This window comes from Cnephaeus nilssonii (assembly GCF_951640355.1).
Source record: "Cnephaeus nilssonii genome assembly, chromosome: 6".
NCBI classification, from domain to species: domain Eukaryota; kingdom Metazoa; phylum Chordata; class Mammalia; order Chiroptera; family Vespertilionidae; genus Cnephaeus; species Cnephaeus nilssonii.
In genome coordinates, this window is record NC_137077.1 from 105804142 (window position 1) to 105820816 (window position 16675).

The following is a 16675-nucleotide window of genomic DNA, read 5'->3' on the forward strand; positions in this document are numbered from 1 at the left end:
TGGAAGATGAGGAATCAATCGTCGACATCTGGAACATCTTCCTATAAAATGTGTCAACACTGACACCGTGCCAGATTCATCTAATATAAACCACATCTTATAATCTCAGTTTGTTTCTTTAATTATTCAAGAAAATGGTATGTTTTCCATTTACTCAAGATTTATAGCTTTTTCATATAGGTATAATTCACTTAAATTTATTCCCAAAAATTAAATAATTTTTGTAGCTATTATAAAGAGATCTACTTTTTATTTACTTGCTAATTGGTTATTGTTGGCATAGAGAAAAACTTAATTCCTGTAAGTTCTCTGTGTACTAGTCATCTTTTGAAAGAATTACTAGTTCTTACTGTTTTTTGGATGTTGTATTCTCTATATAGATGATTATATGTGCAAAAATAATTGTTTCTTCCTTTCCAATATTTATATAACTTATTTCTCCCCTTTATAAGGAATCTAGGTCCTCTAAAATAACAATGAATAACAGCAGAATATCAGCAGGCATCCTTGTTTAGTTCCTGAATACAAGTCTAATACCTCTAGGCTTTCTCAACTAAATGGCATTTTTCTGGAGGTTTTCTGTCCTCTTCCTAGGACAACAATACTTCCCAAATGGTTTCTTTTTTTAAAATATATTTTATTGATTTTTTACAAAGAAGAAGTGAGAGGGATCGAGAGTTAGAAATATCGATGAAAGAAACATCGATGAGCTGCCTCCTGCACACCCCCTACCGGGGAATACCCCCACAACCATAGTACATGCCCTTGAACAGAATCGAACCTGGGACCCTTCAGTCCACAGGTGGATGCTCTATCCACTGAGCCAAACCAGTTAGGGCCCAAATAGTTTTCTTGTGTCTAACCTTTTCCCTGTTAAACTTAGCCTATACACTCATACATGGACCTTATTTATGATAGTCCCCATAAAATAAAATAAAAACTTCAATGAAACTTTCTATTGAAAGTAGGCAAACCTTTTTAACCTGTACTTATGCCTTATATTAACTCTAGCCTACATTTCTAGCCTCCATAGTGCCTATCACCCTCATATGTGTTGTCAATCCATGACATAATCCAGAAGGGTCTACGAGCTCTGTTAGATCAGAGGGTCCTTTAAGACAGGAACATAACTTATTCATTTTTATACTTATACTAGAGGCCCGGTGCACGAAATTCGTGCATGGAGGGGGGTTGTCCCTCAGCCCAGCCTGTACCCTCTCCAATCTTGGACCCCTCGAGGGATGTCCGACTGCCCGTTTAGGCCCGATCCCACTGGTATCGGGCCTAAACGGGCAGTCGGACATCCCTCTCACAATCCAGGACTGCTGGCTCCCAACTGCTCACCTGCCTGCCTTCCTGATTGCTCCTAACTGCTTCTGCCTGCCAGCCTGATCACCCCTTAACCACTCCGCTGCCAGCCTGTTTGCCCCCAACTTCCCTCCTCTGCCAGGCTGGTCACCCCTAACTGCCCTATCCTGCAGGGTTGATCACCTCCAAATGCCCTCCCTTGCAGGCCTGGTCCTTCTCAACTGCCCTCCCTTGCAGGCCGGGTGCCTCCCAACTGCCCTCTCCTGCTGGCCATCTTGTGGTGGCCATCTTGTGTCCACATGGGGGCAGGATCTTTGACCACATGGGGGCAGCTATATTGTGTGTTGCAGTGATGATCAATCTGCATATTACTCTTTTATTAGATAGGATAGAGGCCTGGTACAGGGGTGGGGGCCAGCTGGTTTGCCCTGAAGGGTGTCCCTGATCAGGGTGGGGTTCCCTTGGGGCGTGGGGCAGCCTGAGCAAGGGGCCTGTGGTGGTTTGCAGGCCGGCCACGCCCGCTGGCAACCCAAGTGGAGGCCCTGGTATCTGGAATTTATTTTCCTTCTACAATTGAAACTTTGTAGCCTGGAGCGGAGCCAAGCCTGGGGTTCCCTCCGAGGCCGGCAGCCATTTGTGTTGGGGTTATAATTGAAACTTTGTAGCCTTAAGCGGGTGGGCCCGGCCAGGGTGTGCAGAAAGCTTTGCTTCCCCTGTTGCCGGGGGCAACCCTGGCCTGCTCTCTCAAGCTCCATTCTGCCGCCATTTCTGTTTGAATTTGTTTACCTTCTATAATTGAAACTTTGTAGCCTGAGTGGAGGCTTAGGCCTGGCAAGGGCAGGCGGAAAGCTTGGCTTCCTCTGTTACCTAGGAAACCTTGCTCTCTGTGGCTGTAGCCATCTTGGTTAATTTGCATACTCGCTCTGATTGGATAGTGGGTGTGGCTTGGGGCGTGGCTTGTGGGTGTGTTGGAGTTATGGTCAATTTGCATATTTGTCTATTATTAGGTAGGATTCTCTCGTTCTCAAAAGCATCCTATATAATAAAAGCCTAATATGCAAATTTTCCCCTTAGGGGGTCGTTCACCCACTCGCTATAACGTGTGCTGACCACCAGGGGGCAGCACAAAACATGGAGGGCGTCGGCAACGTGGCGCTGGCAACAGGCAGCAGTGGAGGCGCTGCTGGCCCCAATGGGCCCTGACGAGCAGCGCCAGACCAAGGTTGGTGCGAGTGGGGGCCTGACTGCCCCGCAGATGGCAACCAGTATGGGAGGCTGGGGGAAGGTGCTGCCTGGCTCCCAGGCACTGAGGGAGCTGGGTGGAAGCCCGATCGCCCCGCCCACTGCCCCGTAGACAGCGACCAGTGGCAGTGGTGCGGGGCGGGGCCGCCACCCAGCTCCAAGGCGCTGAGGGAGAAAAGGCAAATAGCAATATTAAAATATTTCAGCACATGAGCCTAACCAGCGGTTAAGGACAACAGGGGGGTGGGGGCATGTGTGGGGAGGAGTGTGGGCTGGGAATGGGGGGATGAGGACAAATATGTGATACCTTAATCAATAAAGAAATTAAAATATATATTTCTTTTCATTATTTTTCCTTTCAATGTCCACAAATCCGTGCATGGGGCCACTAGTTCAACTCTTTAATTAGCTAATGTTAACTAGTAAGTTCTCTATAATAGATAAATAAATACAATTTCATAACTAATAGAAACTAATTACTCACTGTAATAAGATCATCTCTCGCTCTGAGGACTTTGAGTCTTGCTTGATTCATCATATTGGACATCTGACTGCAAAAGATAGAAAAAAATAGTATCAGTACAATATAAAAAACAAAAACCATAGAGAAGTCCACTAAAATTTACTTAATTATTTCTACCAACTTATTTTTTTCTTTTAAACCTTCATTGTTGAGAATATTACAGAGGTCACCCTTTTTACTCCCATTGGTCCCCTCCACCCAGTTCCTGGCCCACCCCAGGCCTTCACCACCCTACGGTCTCTGTCGATAGGTAAGACATTTGGTTAATCTCTTCCCCTCCCCCACCCACTTCCCTCTGAGATTTGTCAATTTATTCCACGTTTCCATGCCGATTCAATTTTATTCACCAGTTTATTTTGTTCATTAGGTTTATGGTTGGTTATTTTGATTTTTATACTCAATTAATAGATATGTATGTGTTGCCTTTTATTGTTCATATATTTTATCTTTCTCCTTCTTCTCCTTCCTATTCTTACAGACTACCCTTCAACATTTCATGTAATACTGGTTTGGTGGTGATGAACTACTTTAGTTTTTTTCTGGTTTGTGAAACTCTTTATCTGACCCTCAATTCTAAATTAGAGTTTTGCTGAGTAATCTTGATTGTAGATCCTTACTATTCATCACTTTCAGTATTTCTTGCCACTCCCTTCTGGCCCGCAAAGTTTCTGTTAAGAAGTCAGCTAACGCCCTAACCGGTTTGGCTCAGTGGATGGAGCGTTGGCCTGCGGACTCAAGGGTCCCGGGTTCGATTCTGGTCAGGGGCAGGTACCTTGGTTGTGGGCACATACCCAGTAGGGAGTGTGCGGGAGGCAGCTGATGGGTGTTTCTCTCTCATCGATATTTCTAAATCTCTACCCCTCTCCCTTCCTCTCTGTAAAAAAGCAATAAAAAAAAAAAAAAGTCAGCTAACAGTCCTATGGGTGCTCCCTTATAGGTAACTAACTGCTTATCTCATGCTGCTTTTACGATTCTGTCTGTCTTTAAGCCTTGGCATTTTAATTATGATGTATTTTGGTGTGGGCCTCGTTGGGTTCCTCTTTTTTGAGATTCTCTGAGCTTCCTAGGCTTGTAAGTCTGTTTCTTTCACCAGGTAGGGGAAGTGTTCTGTCATTATTTCTTCAAATAGGTTTTCAATATTTTGTTCTCTCTCATCTCCTTCTGACACCCCCATAATGCAAATGTTGGTAGGCTTGAAGTTGTTCCAGAAGCTCCTTACACTATCTTCATAGTTTTTTAACTTTTTTCTTTTTGCTCTTCTGATTGAGTGTTTTTGCTTCCTCATATTCCAAATCCTTGATTTGATTCTCAGAATCCTCTACTGTTGAAACCTTGTAAATTATTCTTTATTTCAATTAGTGTATGCTTAATTTCTGACTGGTCCTTTTTCATGTCTTTGACATTCTCACTAAGATCCTTGCAAGTCTCATGAAGATCCTTGAGTAAGCTTATAACATGGTTCTGAACTCTGTATCCATGTATCCACATGTTTCTTTGTCTCCCCATTTTGGCTGCTTCCCTGTGTTTCTTTTTATGTATTAGGTAGAGCTGCTGTGTCTCCTGGAGTTGGTAGAGTGGCCTTCTGAAGTAGGTGTCCTGTAGGACCCAATGGCTCAGCCTCCCTAGTCACCTGATATGGCACTCCAGGGACCCTGTGTGGGCTGTGTGCAGTCTTGTTGGAATTGAGTTTTGATTGCTGTTGGCGTCACTGGGAAGAGTTGACCTCTAGGACCAGCTGCGACTACAGTGGGAGAGCTGCTGTGCAGGATACACCCCTATGGAGCAGGAGTTACCTAAGGGAGGCTTTGGTGCTCACTGAGTCTGCCTCTTGAGTGTGTTACTTGTGGATGTGTAGAGTTGTAATCTGGTATGGTCTGAGGCTGTCAAATGGGTGCACTGGCTCTGGGGCTTCCCGGGAGGTGCAAAGGCAGCCACTGGAGTCACCCAGCAGGAACTACAGAGAGGTCTGCAGATGACTGCTACTTGTGAAGCAAGGCAGGCTGGTGCTAGTGCAGGGTCTTGGGCCTTTTATTGATAGGTTTGGGGGCATGCTGTCACCACCTTCAGCTTGTTTGAGATTTTTAACAAGATTTGAAGCCTGAGCCAGGACAGGCCATTCATATGGAAAAGCAACTACAAACAGCTTGGGTGGGGCTGCAAACTTGATGGGGTAGAGTCTCAGGGAATCTTCAGGGTAGAACAACCAGTTTACTCCAGGCTGAGGGAGACTCAGATATGGCTGCTCGTCAGCCCTGAGAGAGGAGAGGTCCCAGCACCGGAACAAGGTCCCTTGTGAGTACCCCGTCTGGGAGAAAGCTGCCCCCAAGTTCCTGCCCCCATGCCAGACAATCCAGTTCCTCCCCATATGTGCCTGGGTCCCCCGGCAATGGAGCTTGGAGGAAGTGGAACTGTGTAAGATTGTACCTGGGCAATTTAAAAGGAAAACCTGGGACTCCAGCAGCCTCTGTCTTATTCAGCCACAACCCCCACTGGTTTTTACAGCCTGTAGTTGCAGGGGCTTCTCTACCCAACTCTGGAAACCTGGGCTAGGGTCCTAGTGTGGGGGTGGGACCCCTTGCACCTGACAGGCGGCCTCCACTGAGACAATCTGCCTCCTGATTAAAATAACAGCACATGTGGGTGTCGGATCAGCCTGTTCCGGATCTCTGCCCCTCCTACCAGTCTCAGTGTACTTTCTTCTTTACTTCTCTAGTTATAGGACTTCCGATCAGCCAGATTTCATAAAGTTTTGAATGATGGTTGTTCTGTATTTTAATTGTAATATATATTGTTTTTATTGATTTCAGAGAGGAAGGGAGAGGGAGAGAGAGATAGAAACATCAATGATGAGAGAGAATCATTGATCGGCTGCCGCCTACACAGCCCCTACTGGGATAGAGCCTGAAACCCAGGCATGTGTCTTTGACTGGAATTGAACCTGGGAACCGTCAGTCCACAGGGCGATGCTCTTTCCACTGAGCCAAACCAGCTATGGCTTTAGTTGTAATTTTGATGTGGTTCTGGGAGGCGGCAAGTACAGGTGTTTACCTATGCTGTCATCTGGGTTCTCCTCTATCAACATATTTTCAAATATAAAGAAATATTTACCCAAAGCAATCTACAGATTCAATGCACTCCCCATCAAAATACCAACAGCATATTTCACAGACCTAGAAAGAACTCTCCAAAAATTCATCTGGAATAAAAAAAGACCCCGAATAGCCACAGCAATCCTGAGAAAGAAGAATAAAGTAGGAGGGATCTCAATACCAGACCTCAAGCTGTATTACAAAGCCACTGTTCTCAAAACAGCATGGTACTGGCACAAGAACAGACATATAGATCAATGGAACAGAATAGAGAATCCAGATATCGACCCAAACCACTATGCTCAATTAATATTTGACAAAGGAGGCATGAACATACAATGGAGTCAAGACAGTCTCTTCAATAAATGGTGTTGGGAAAATTGGACAGATACATGCAAAAAAAATGAAACTAGATCACCAACTTACACCATACACAAAAATAAACTCAAAATGGTACAGGACTTAAACATAAGACGGGAAACCATAAAAATACTAGAGCAATCCACAGGCAACAAAATCTCAGACATATGCCAAAAGAACTTCTTCACTGACACTGCCCCTAGGGCAATGGAAGCTAAAGAGAAAATTAACAAATGGGACTACATCAAAATAAAAAGCTTTTTTACAGCAAAAGAAACCATCAACAAAACAACAAGAAAGCCCACTCTATGGGAGAACATATTTGCAAATGCTATCACTGATAAAGGCTTAATCTCCAACATCTACAGGCAGCTTATGCAACTTAATAAAAGGAAGATAAATGATCCAATAAAAAAATGGGCAACGGCCTAAATAGAATCTTTTCAAAAGAAGACAGACGGAAGGCCAAGAGACACATGAAAACATGCTCAAAGTCACTAATTATCCGAGAGATGCAAATCAAAACAACAATGCGGTACCATCTCACACCTGTCAGAATGGCTATCATCAACAAATCAACAAACGACAAGTGTTGGCGAGGATGCAGAGAAAAAGGAACCCTTGTGCACTGCTGGTGGGAATGCAGACTGGTGCAGCCACTGTGGAGAACAGTATGGAGTTTCCTCAAAAAACTGAAAATGGAACTCCCATTTGACCCAGTAATCCCACTCCTAGGAATATATCCTAAGAAACTGGAAACACCAATAAGAAAGGTTATGCACCCCTATGTTCATAGCAGCACAATTTACAATAGCTAAGATTTGGAAACAGCCTAGGTGCCCGTCAGCAGATGACTGGATCAGAAAACTGTAGTACATCTACACAATGGAATACTATGCTGCCATAAAAAAGAAGGAATTATCATCATTTGCAGCAACCTGGATGGAATTGGAGAACATTATGCTAAGTGAAATAAGCCAGTCAACGAAAGAAAAATACCACATGATCTCACTCATTTATGGATAGTAAAGAACATTATAAACTGTTGAACAAAAAGATAGATACAGAGACAGTAAAGCATCAAACAGACTGTCAAATTACAGGGGGAAGGTTAGGGAGAGATGGGGGAGATAAGGGATCAATCGAAAGACTTGTATGCATGCATATAAGCATAACCAATGGACACAAAACTCTGGGGGGTGAGGGCAAGTATGGGTGTGGGGTGGGGGGGGACAATGGTAAAATATGTACACATATAATACCTTAATTAAAAAAAATAAAAATATAGAAAAATAAGGAAAAAAAATATATATATTTATTAAGTTCTTACCAAGTGGCAAGCAATTTCGTATCTGTTATTCCAGTTTAATCTTTCAATAATTCTATGAGGATTCCATTATCACAAATGAGCAAAGAAAAGTTAAGCAACTTGTCCAAGGTCAGATATGTAGTAAGTAATCCATTTAAGACAAGAACCCATACTTGCTTGACTTCAAAGCACCTGCTCTGTCCTCTTGTCCCACTGTCTTTGTAAAACTTCTTTAGTTTTATACTGTGACCAGGATTTACTTACATTTTTTTCTGCTGCTCTATCTGCTTTTCTTTCTTCTCATAGTATTCCATAATCTTCAGTCTTTGGGTTTGCACAAGACGACCTTTCTCAATGTTGAACTCTTCTTCTGCCTACAAGGGAATTAGTTCGTGAGCAAAACTAGCTAGGGCATAACATTGACAGTTTTGAGACTATCCCTTTGTTTTTATATTAATTAGGCTGGTGTTATAGGTTTTGGGGAAAATACCACATTGGTGAAGTATTCTCTTCCTATCATATAAACGGGTAACCTGATGAATTACCCACATCCCTGATGATGTTAACTGTGAGAAAGTTGGTTAAGTCATATTTTTCCACCATAAAGTTAATATTTTTGCCTTTTCCATATTCTATTCTTTGGAAGTTGGTCCCTAAGTTCAGCCCACACTCTGATGAGGATGGTAGTTGGGGAAAAGATTTAATCTCCAATTCCCTGCAGAGGGAAGTTATCTACATAAATCAGTTGGAATTCTCCTCTAAGGTATATGTGTCTTTTATCCCCCACCATTACTTTTCAAATCCCTACAGTAAAATTTAAGGATACTTACTGGCAATCAGAATGTTTTGAAAGGAATATTTATTTATTTAATCCTCACCCGAGGATATTTTTCCACTTATTTTTAGAGATAGAGAGTGGAAGGAGAAAGGGGTAGAGAGAAAACAACAACAACACATCAATGTGTCCTTCTCACATTGATGGGGTTGCCTCCTGCACAGATCCAGACCGGGGCTGAGGACTGAACCTGGAACTCAGGTACTGAAACCCAAGAACTTGTCCCTGACCGGGAATCAAACCCGCAATCCTTCTGTATGTGGGCCGACACTACTGAGACACACCGGCCAGGGCAGGAAATTTACTTTTAATGTTATGTATTTATTTATTATTATTTTTTATTATTTATTTATTTATTTATTTATTTATTTATTTATTTATTTACCAAACACAATTTCTTGACCGCAGCACAAACATTTATGACAGTTAAACAAGGAAGGGCATAGAAGAAGCAACAGGAGAGCCTAGGCTGGGCTGCTTTGCCTCACTGGGAAGTCAGAGAAAAGGGAGCTTTGGAGACAGGTTCAGGGGGTTAGCTCAGGACAAGCACTGCCCATTGCTCACCTTGTTGCAAGTCTCATTGGGTCCCTTAGAGGTTAGGTATATGTGCGGGGTGTGTGTGTGTGTGTGTGTGTGTGTGTGTGTGTGTGTGTATAATGGCATGGATGAGCTCCCTGGAGGGAGAGTGTGCCTATAAGAGATATTCTTATTAGTCCCATGCAATGCATTGTTAAACAATTCCACTACTTACTATTTAGCAAAGCAAAACAACATAAAACTTCATAACTTCTTAAACCTAGAAACATGAATTCTTACTTTTGCATCTATTTCTTCTGCTTTTTCATTGGCTTCTTGTTCAATAAAAGCCATCATATGCTTAATCTATAAGAAAAAAAGAAAGATTATTTTACTTTTTAATATAAAGAGAGAAGAAAATATATCTTTTTTGATTCATTCAACTATTTATTTATGACCTATTATGTGTCAGGCTCTGTGTATAAGAAAAATTAGATAGTTTCTGTCCTCAGGTAACTTACAATCTGGAATTTGCTCTAGCAAATGGACAAGCTGAAATATGAAATAACACAGGTAAGTAGGACATTATCATACTCTCAAAGTACTTGGGGTCCATGGAAGAAGTGTACTTCATACCCTCCTTAGCCAGCACTTCTGTCTTCACCATTTCTAATTAACTATATCAAAGCTATCTCTTTTTACTATTCCAACTTTCTTACCTCCTACGCTGTATACACTTCATTTTGATTTCCACCCCTTCCAATTCATTGAAATAACACTCATGAAATTACAACAAACTCCTTGCTCTTAAATCTTGGCCTTATCTTACTTGATATGTAAATATCTCTTGATATGCTGGCCTCCCTCCCTCACAGTTACCAGCATGAGAGGAGATCTAACCCACATGAGGGACAACAATCAAGACCCAGTTACATGGAAGAGCCCAAATAACCCACAAAATAGACACTCTACAGCATCCAGCTCAGGAGGTCAAGGAGAATGCACCACTAGGCCCAGCAGGACATTTACAACAAAAGGCCACCCACAAGACCAGGAGTCACAGCACTTACATCTATTAAACAAAAACAAGGGAACCACCCCCAAACAAAAGGAGGAATCTCCACAAAAAGAACTAAATGAGATGGAGTTAAGCAATTTATCAGAAATAGAGTTTAGAGTAATGGCTACACGGATGCTCAAGGAACTTAGGAAGAACTAAGGAACTTAGTGGGAACAGCATCAGCATGGAAAAGGACATAGAAACCATAAATAAGAACAAGTCAGAAATGAAAAATACTATTTCTGACATCAAGATTACATTGGAAAGGATTATAAGAAGATTGATGAAGCAGAGGATCGAATCAGCTACTAGGATGACAACATAGAAAAAAACCACTCAATTAGAGCAGAAAAAAGAAAAACACTAAGCCCTAGCCAGTTTGGTTCAGTGGATAGAGCATCAACCTGTGGACTGAAGGGTCCTGGGTTCAATTCTGGTCAAGGGCACATACCTCAGTTGCAGGATCCTCCCTGGCCAGGGCCCTGGTCGGGGCTTCTGCAGGAGGCAACCAATCAATATGGTCCTCTCACAATATTTCTCTCTGTCTTTCCCTCTCTCTTCTACTCTGTCTAAAATTCAACAGAAAATATGCTCAGGGAAGATTAAAAAACACACACAAAACACTTAAAAAGCATAGGACAGTTTTAAGTGCACTTTGGGAAAATATGAAATGGCTCAACATCCACATCATAGGGATACCAGAGGGAGTAGAAAATTAGTAGCAGACAGAGAACTTCTTTGAAGAAATGACAGAACTAACCTGGTAAAGGAAAAAGTCACACGAGTTCAGGAAGCATAGAGTTCCAATCAAGATGAATCCAAAAAGAACCACACCAAGATACATCATAATTAAAATGGGAAATGTTAAAGACAAAGAGAGAATCTTAAGAGCAAAAAGGGAGACAGTTACCTACAAGGGAGCTCCCATAAGGCTGTCAGCTGATTTCTCAAAAACAAACAAAACCAAAAAACAACCCTACACTACAGGTCAAAAGGAAGTGGCATTAAATATTTAAAGTAATGAAAACCAAGGAGACCCACCTCAGAATAAAAGACTCACACAGGATGAAAATAAAGGGATAGAATAAAAATTTACAAGCAAATGGAAACAAAAAAGAAGTGGGCAAATTAAAGCTACAATGACGCGGATCCATACCAGCCACAATGGCTACCATCAATAAATCAACAAACAATTGCTGGTGAGGATGTGGAAAAAAGTGAAACCTTATGCACTGTTGGTAGAAATGTAGACTGTGAAAAAAAGTATGGTTTCCTCAAAAGTTTAAAAGAGGAACTGTTTTTTGACCCAGCGATCCCATTTATGGAAATGTATCCTAAGAATCCTGAAGTGCCAATCAGAAAGATATGTTATAGTAGAATTATTTACAAAAATTAAGATGTGGAAATAGCCAATCTACCCATCAGCTGTGGTATATTTACACAATGGAATACAATGCAGCTGTAAAAAAAATGAGTAAATTTTGCCCTTTAAGACAGCATGGATGAACCTGGAGAATATTACCGTATTTTCCGGCGTATAAGACGACTGGGCATATAGAAGATTTTCCTGGGTTAAAAAGTCGTCTTATACGCCGGAAAATACGGTATGCTAAGCAAAATAAGCCAGTCAGAGAAAGACAAAGATTGCATGATCTCATTTATATGTGGAATCCAATAAACAAGATAAACTGACAAACAAAATTGGTCCAGAGACATGTAAGCATGGAACAAACTCACAGATCTCAGAGGGAAGGAGGAAGGGAAGTGGGAACAGATTAACCAAAAAACTTACAGTGCAGTGAGGGACTCGGGTCGGGTGGGAGCCAAATGAAGGGGTCACGGGGGAAAATGGGGACACCTGTAATACTTTCAACAATAAAAATAAATTTAAAAATATAATGAGCCCTAGCCGGTTTGGATCAGTGGGCAGAGTGTTAACCTGTGGACTGAGGGTCCTGGGTTCAATTCTGACCAAGGGCACATGCCCGGGTTGTGGGCTCAATCCCCAGTGAGGGGGGGGGGGCATCCATGCAGGAGGCAGCTGATCAATGATTCTCCCTCATTATTGATGTTTCTATCTCTCCCTCCTTCCCTCCCCTTTCTTCTCTGAAATCAATAAAAATACACTTCAATTAACAAAAAATGAAATGTTGCTTGGCCAACATGGCTCAGTGGTTGAGCATCGACCTATAAAACAGGAGGTCATAGGTTGATTCCAAGTCAGGGCACAAACCCAGGTTGCAGGCTCGATCCCCAGTAGGGGACATGCAGGAGGCAACTGATCAATGACGCTCATCAGTGATGTTTCTATCTCTCCTCCCTTCCTCTCTGAAATCAATAAAAATATTTTTTAAAAATAATAATTAATCTGGACTCTTTTTCTCCGCCCACTGCCCCCCCTGAAAAAAAAAACTAGCCTGGCCAGCAGGATTATCAGTTGACCAATGAACTAAGAGGTCACGGTTCAATTCCCAGTGAGGGGCATGCATGAGGCAGCCAATCAACAAATCTCTCTTATCATTGATGTTTGTATCTCTCTCTCCCTCTCCCTTCCTCCCAGAAATCAATGATAATAATAATGAAATGTTCATCATGCTGCCCACATCCCATTTTGATCTCTGTCTTGATGGTTAGCAACCAACACCCAATTTTAGTAATTCTTTAATTTGTGCATTTTTCAATCACAGCCTTGCTGTCTACTACTTTAAACCTTGCTATCATCTTCTGTCAGCTGAATCAATAAAATTTGTGTGTTTTTTTAATTTTTAAAGTAATAATAACAGAAAAGTTCCCTAACTTGGTGAAGGAAATAAACATACAAGTCCAGGAAGTGCATAGAGTCCCCAACAAGATGAACCCAAAGAATCCCATAGCAAGACTCGTAATAATTAAAATGCTAAAGGTTAAAGAGAAACAGAGAATCTTAAAACCAGCAAGAGGAAAGCAGTTAGTTACCTACAAGGGAGCTCCCAAAAGACTGTCAGCTGATTTCTCAGCAGAAACTTTGCAGGCCAGAAGAGAGTGGCAAGAAATATTCAAAGTGATGAAAAGGACTTGCAACCAAGATCATTCTACCCAGCAAAGCTATCATTTAGAACTGAAGGACAGATAAAGAGTTTCACAGACAAGAAAAAGCTAAAGAAAGTTCATCACCACCAAATCAAAGTATTATAAGAAATGTTCAGAGGTCTTTTTTAAGAAAAGTCTAGCCCTAGCCGTTTGGCTCAGTGGATAGAGCGTCGGCCTAGGGACTCAAGGGTCCCCAGGTTCGATTCCAGTCAAGGGCATGTACCTTGGTTGCGGGCACATCCCCAGTAGGAGGTGTGCAGGAGGCAGCTGATCGATATTTCTCTCTCATCGATGTTTCTAACTCTCTATCCCTCTCCCTTCCTCTCTGTAAAAAATCAATAAAATTTATTTTTTTTAAAAAGTTTAGCCCTAACTGGTTTGGCTCAGTGGATAGAGTGTCAGCCTGCGGACTGAAGGGTCCCAGGTTCGATTCCGGTCAAGGGCATGTACCTTGGTTGTGGGCACATCCCCAGTAGGGGATGTGCAGGAGACAGCTGATAGTTGTCTCTCTCTCATCGATGTTCCTAACTCTCTATCCCCTCCCTTCCTCTCTGTAAAAAATCAATAAAATATATTTTTTAAAAAAGTTTAAAATATGAACAATAAAATGGCAATAAAAACATGTCTATTAAAAATGAATTAAGAAAAAAAAGACACACAAACAGAAAAAGACTCATAGAGATAGCCCCTCCCCGAGAAGAGGCACAGCTAGGCCAAGAAAGCTGGCGGGGCCAGGACCTGGGCAGACACCAGGCCATGGAGGACCAACTGAAGTTGTGCACCCTCTGGCTGCTGACTGACTACCTGGAGTACTGCACCCAGAGGCTCGACAGCGCTGTACGTCCTCGCTTGAGGCCACCCGTGATGTGCTCCATCGCCTCCCAGGTACAGGAGTGTTACCAGCTCTCCTGGACCTGCTACCGCCAATGTCAGAGTAACCACGTGGAGATGGTGGCAAACGCGATGCAGAACATATTTCAACACCCCCGGGGCTCCAACTGGGGCCGAGTGGTGGCGTTCATGACTTTCGCGGGGTTCCTGCTGGAGACCGCTGGCAAGCCACAAATGGGCACTGAAGGAATGGAATGCCAGCGTTGACCAGGACTGCCAGAGCCTGGTGACCTTGCTGTGCATTTGTCTCACGGGGCAGTACTGCACCTGCTGGAGGCACAAGGCAGCTGGGATAGCTTTTGCCACTTCTTCAGAGCTACATGGTCACCTTGGAGGAAACTGCTGGTTTGGTTTCTTCTGTCATGCCTTACACTAACAATCGTAACCTATTTGTGTAGAAATTGAGTTGCAAAATTTTTAACCCATTTCTACCTGCCTACCTGTGACCAGCCAAGTGAATTTGAGATGTGTAAGAATAAAGCACCTTCTGAGACATTTTTACCTGCATCCTTATCAGGAGTCCTATGGTGATAATTCAGCCAGTGCTTTAACTCCTAACAAGGACTCAAAGGTGTGTTTTTCATGTGCTACTGCTGGCCAATTTATCCAGGCACTGGGTTGGGGGTGAAATGGTGAAATGATATCCAAAGTGCTCCACGTACCAGTCTAACAAAGAATGTAATAGTAAGAATACCTTTATAAGGTATTTTTCTAAAGCCTTTGAAATTGAATTCTCATGTTTCTAGAGTTAATATTAAGAATTTATATTTCTGACTTCAATAAATTGTTAAATTTTAATAAATGTGTGATCTTTAAAAAAAAAAAGACTCATAGATACAGAGAACATTATGATAGTTGCCAGATGGGATGGGTGTTGTGGGGGATGGGTTAATAAAGGTGAAGGAAGGGATTAAGAAGTACAAATTGGCACTGGCAGGTGTGGCTCAGTTGGTTGGGCATTGCCCAGTGCACCAAAAGGTTGGTGGTTCAATTCCCAGTCAGAGTACATGCCCGAGTTTCAGGCTGGATCCCCAGTAGGGTGCATGCAAGAGGCAGCCAATCGATGTTTCACTCTCACATCGACGTCTTTCTCTTTCTCTAAAAATCAATTTTAAAATGTTTGAGAGAGAGAAAATGGCAGCCGAATAGGCAGACCTGTCATGCACCTTTCCCCAGGGCCAAACTGGAAATACAACTAAACCAGAGAATTACCAACTTAGGTCCAGCTGAGGAGGAGACGTATCTCAAGGAAGGAGAGAAAATACCCGGAGATTGATAAGAGCAAGGTTGCAGGAGAAGCGGACCCAGTGCCCAGGTGTGGCAGACTGGTGGTCCGAGAGGGAGGAGCAAATTCCAGTTACGGGACAGTCTGTCCCCTCAGAAGATAGAGGCCTGGAACCCAGGCTGGGCTCCACAGCACCCCCAACACAAGAGGCCCATCCCACCGTCCACGTAACATCCAGCCTAGACAGATGGCAGGGCTGCTGGCTTGAGGTGAAGTCTGAAGCTAGGAGACAGAAGCTGGTCAGAGAGGAAGCCACAGTTTTTTGTTTTGTTTTGTTTTGGGTTTTTTTATGTTTGTTTGTTTTAATATATTTTATTGATTTTTTACAGAGAGGAAGGGAGAGGGACAGAGAGCCAGAAACATCGATGAGAGAGAAACATCGACCAGCTGCCTCCTGCACACACACCCCCCCCCGCCCCAAACAGGGATGTGCCCGTAACCAAGGCACACGCCCCCGACCAGAATCGAACCCGGGACCCTTCAGTCCACAGACCGACGCTCTATCCACTGAGCCAAACTGTTTTCGGCGTGTTTTTTGCTTGTCTTATGGAGTGATTTTTTTCTCTACACCCAGAGCAAAGGAGCTTTCATTTGCAAGGACTCACCAGAGGCTTTGGTGCAGAGGGAGGAATGGACTTGAGGTGCCTGAGAGGCTGAATGGGAAGCAGGGCAGGGAGGCATGGAATAGCAGCAGTCAGGAATCCTGCATTTGGTTGTTCATGTCTGTCCAAACCCAGTCATTTTTTCCTGAGAGGAGCTAGTCTCTCCCAGGAGCCTCAGGGCAGGTAATATAGCTTGCTGCACACTCAGAAGACCGGCATGCCACACCCTGCATTTTGAACTTATCAGAGGAAACAAAGCAGAGGCCACCAATTTACGGGTCTGAACAGTCTCAAAGAACAGTCAGTGACTGGATTGAAGGAGGAACCGTCTGCCCAACTATTCTGGGAACCATATTGATAAAAACTCAAGATTGCCAGCCAACCCCGTTAGTCTCCATACAAGAATCTCTGTCCAGCCAAGGGCAGAGTAATATCTTGGGCCACTTGTGAAGTAGGTCTGGGACAGGGAAACACACCCACCATATTCCCTGAAAGCCAAACAGCGCCTCCCCAGCCTAAAGACCTTTCAGAAACCGATCTTTGAGTGATTAAGATTGACACCTGGCTAGGATAGATAAAGGCAGAG

General features: G+C 43.0%; 1 protein-coding gene across 1 annotated transcript in view; it reads right to left on the minus strand.

The window, feature by feature from the left end:
* ATP6V1E1 (ATPase H+ transporting V1 subunit E1) overlaps window positions 1-16675 on the minus strand; it is a 51034-nt gene that overhangs the window by 15289 nt on the left and 19070 nt on the right. The window contains exons 2-4 of the mRNA XM_079774011.1: window positions 9483-9548; window positions 8096-8205; window positions 3035-3101 (exon numbers count right to left, since the gene is read on the minus strand). Of these exons, the coding sequence (XP_079630137.1) occupies window positions 3035-3101; window positions 8096-8205; window positions 9483-9548 (243 nt within the window). The remainder of the gene's footprint in view (window positions 1-3034; window positions 3102-8095; window positions 8206-9482; window positions 9549-16675) is intronic.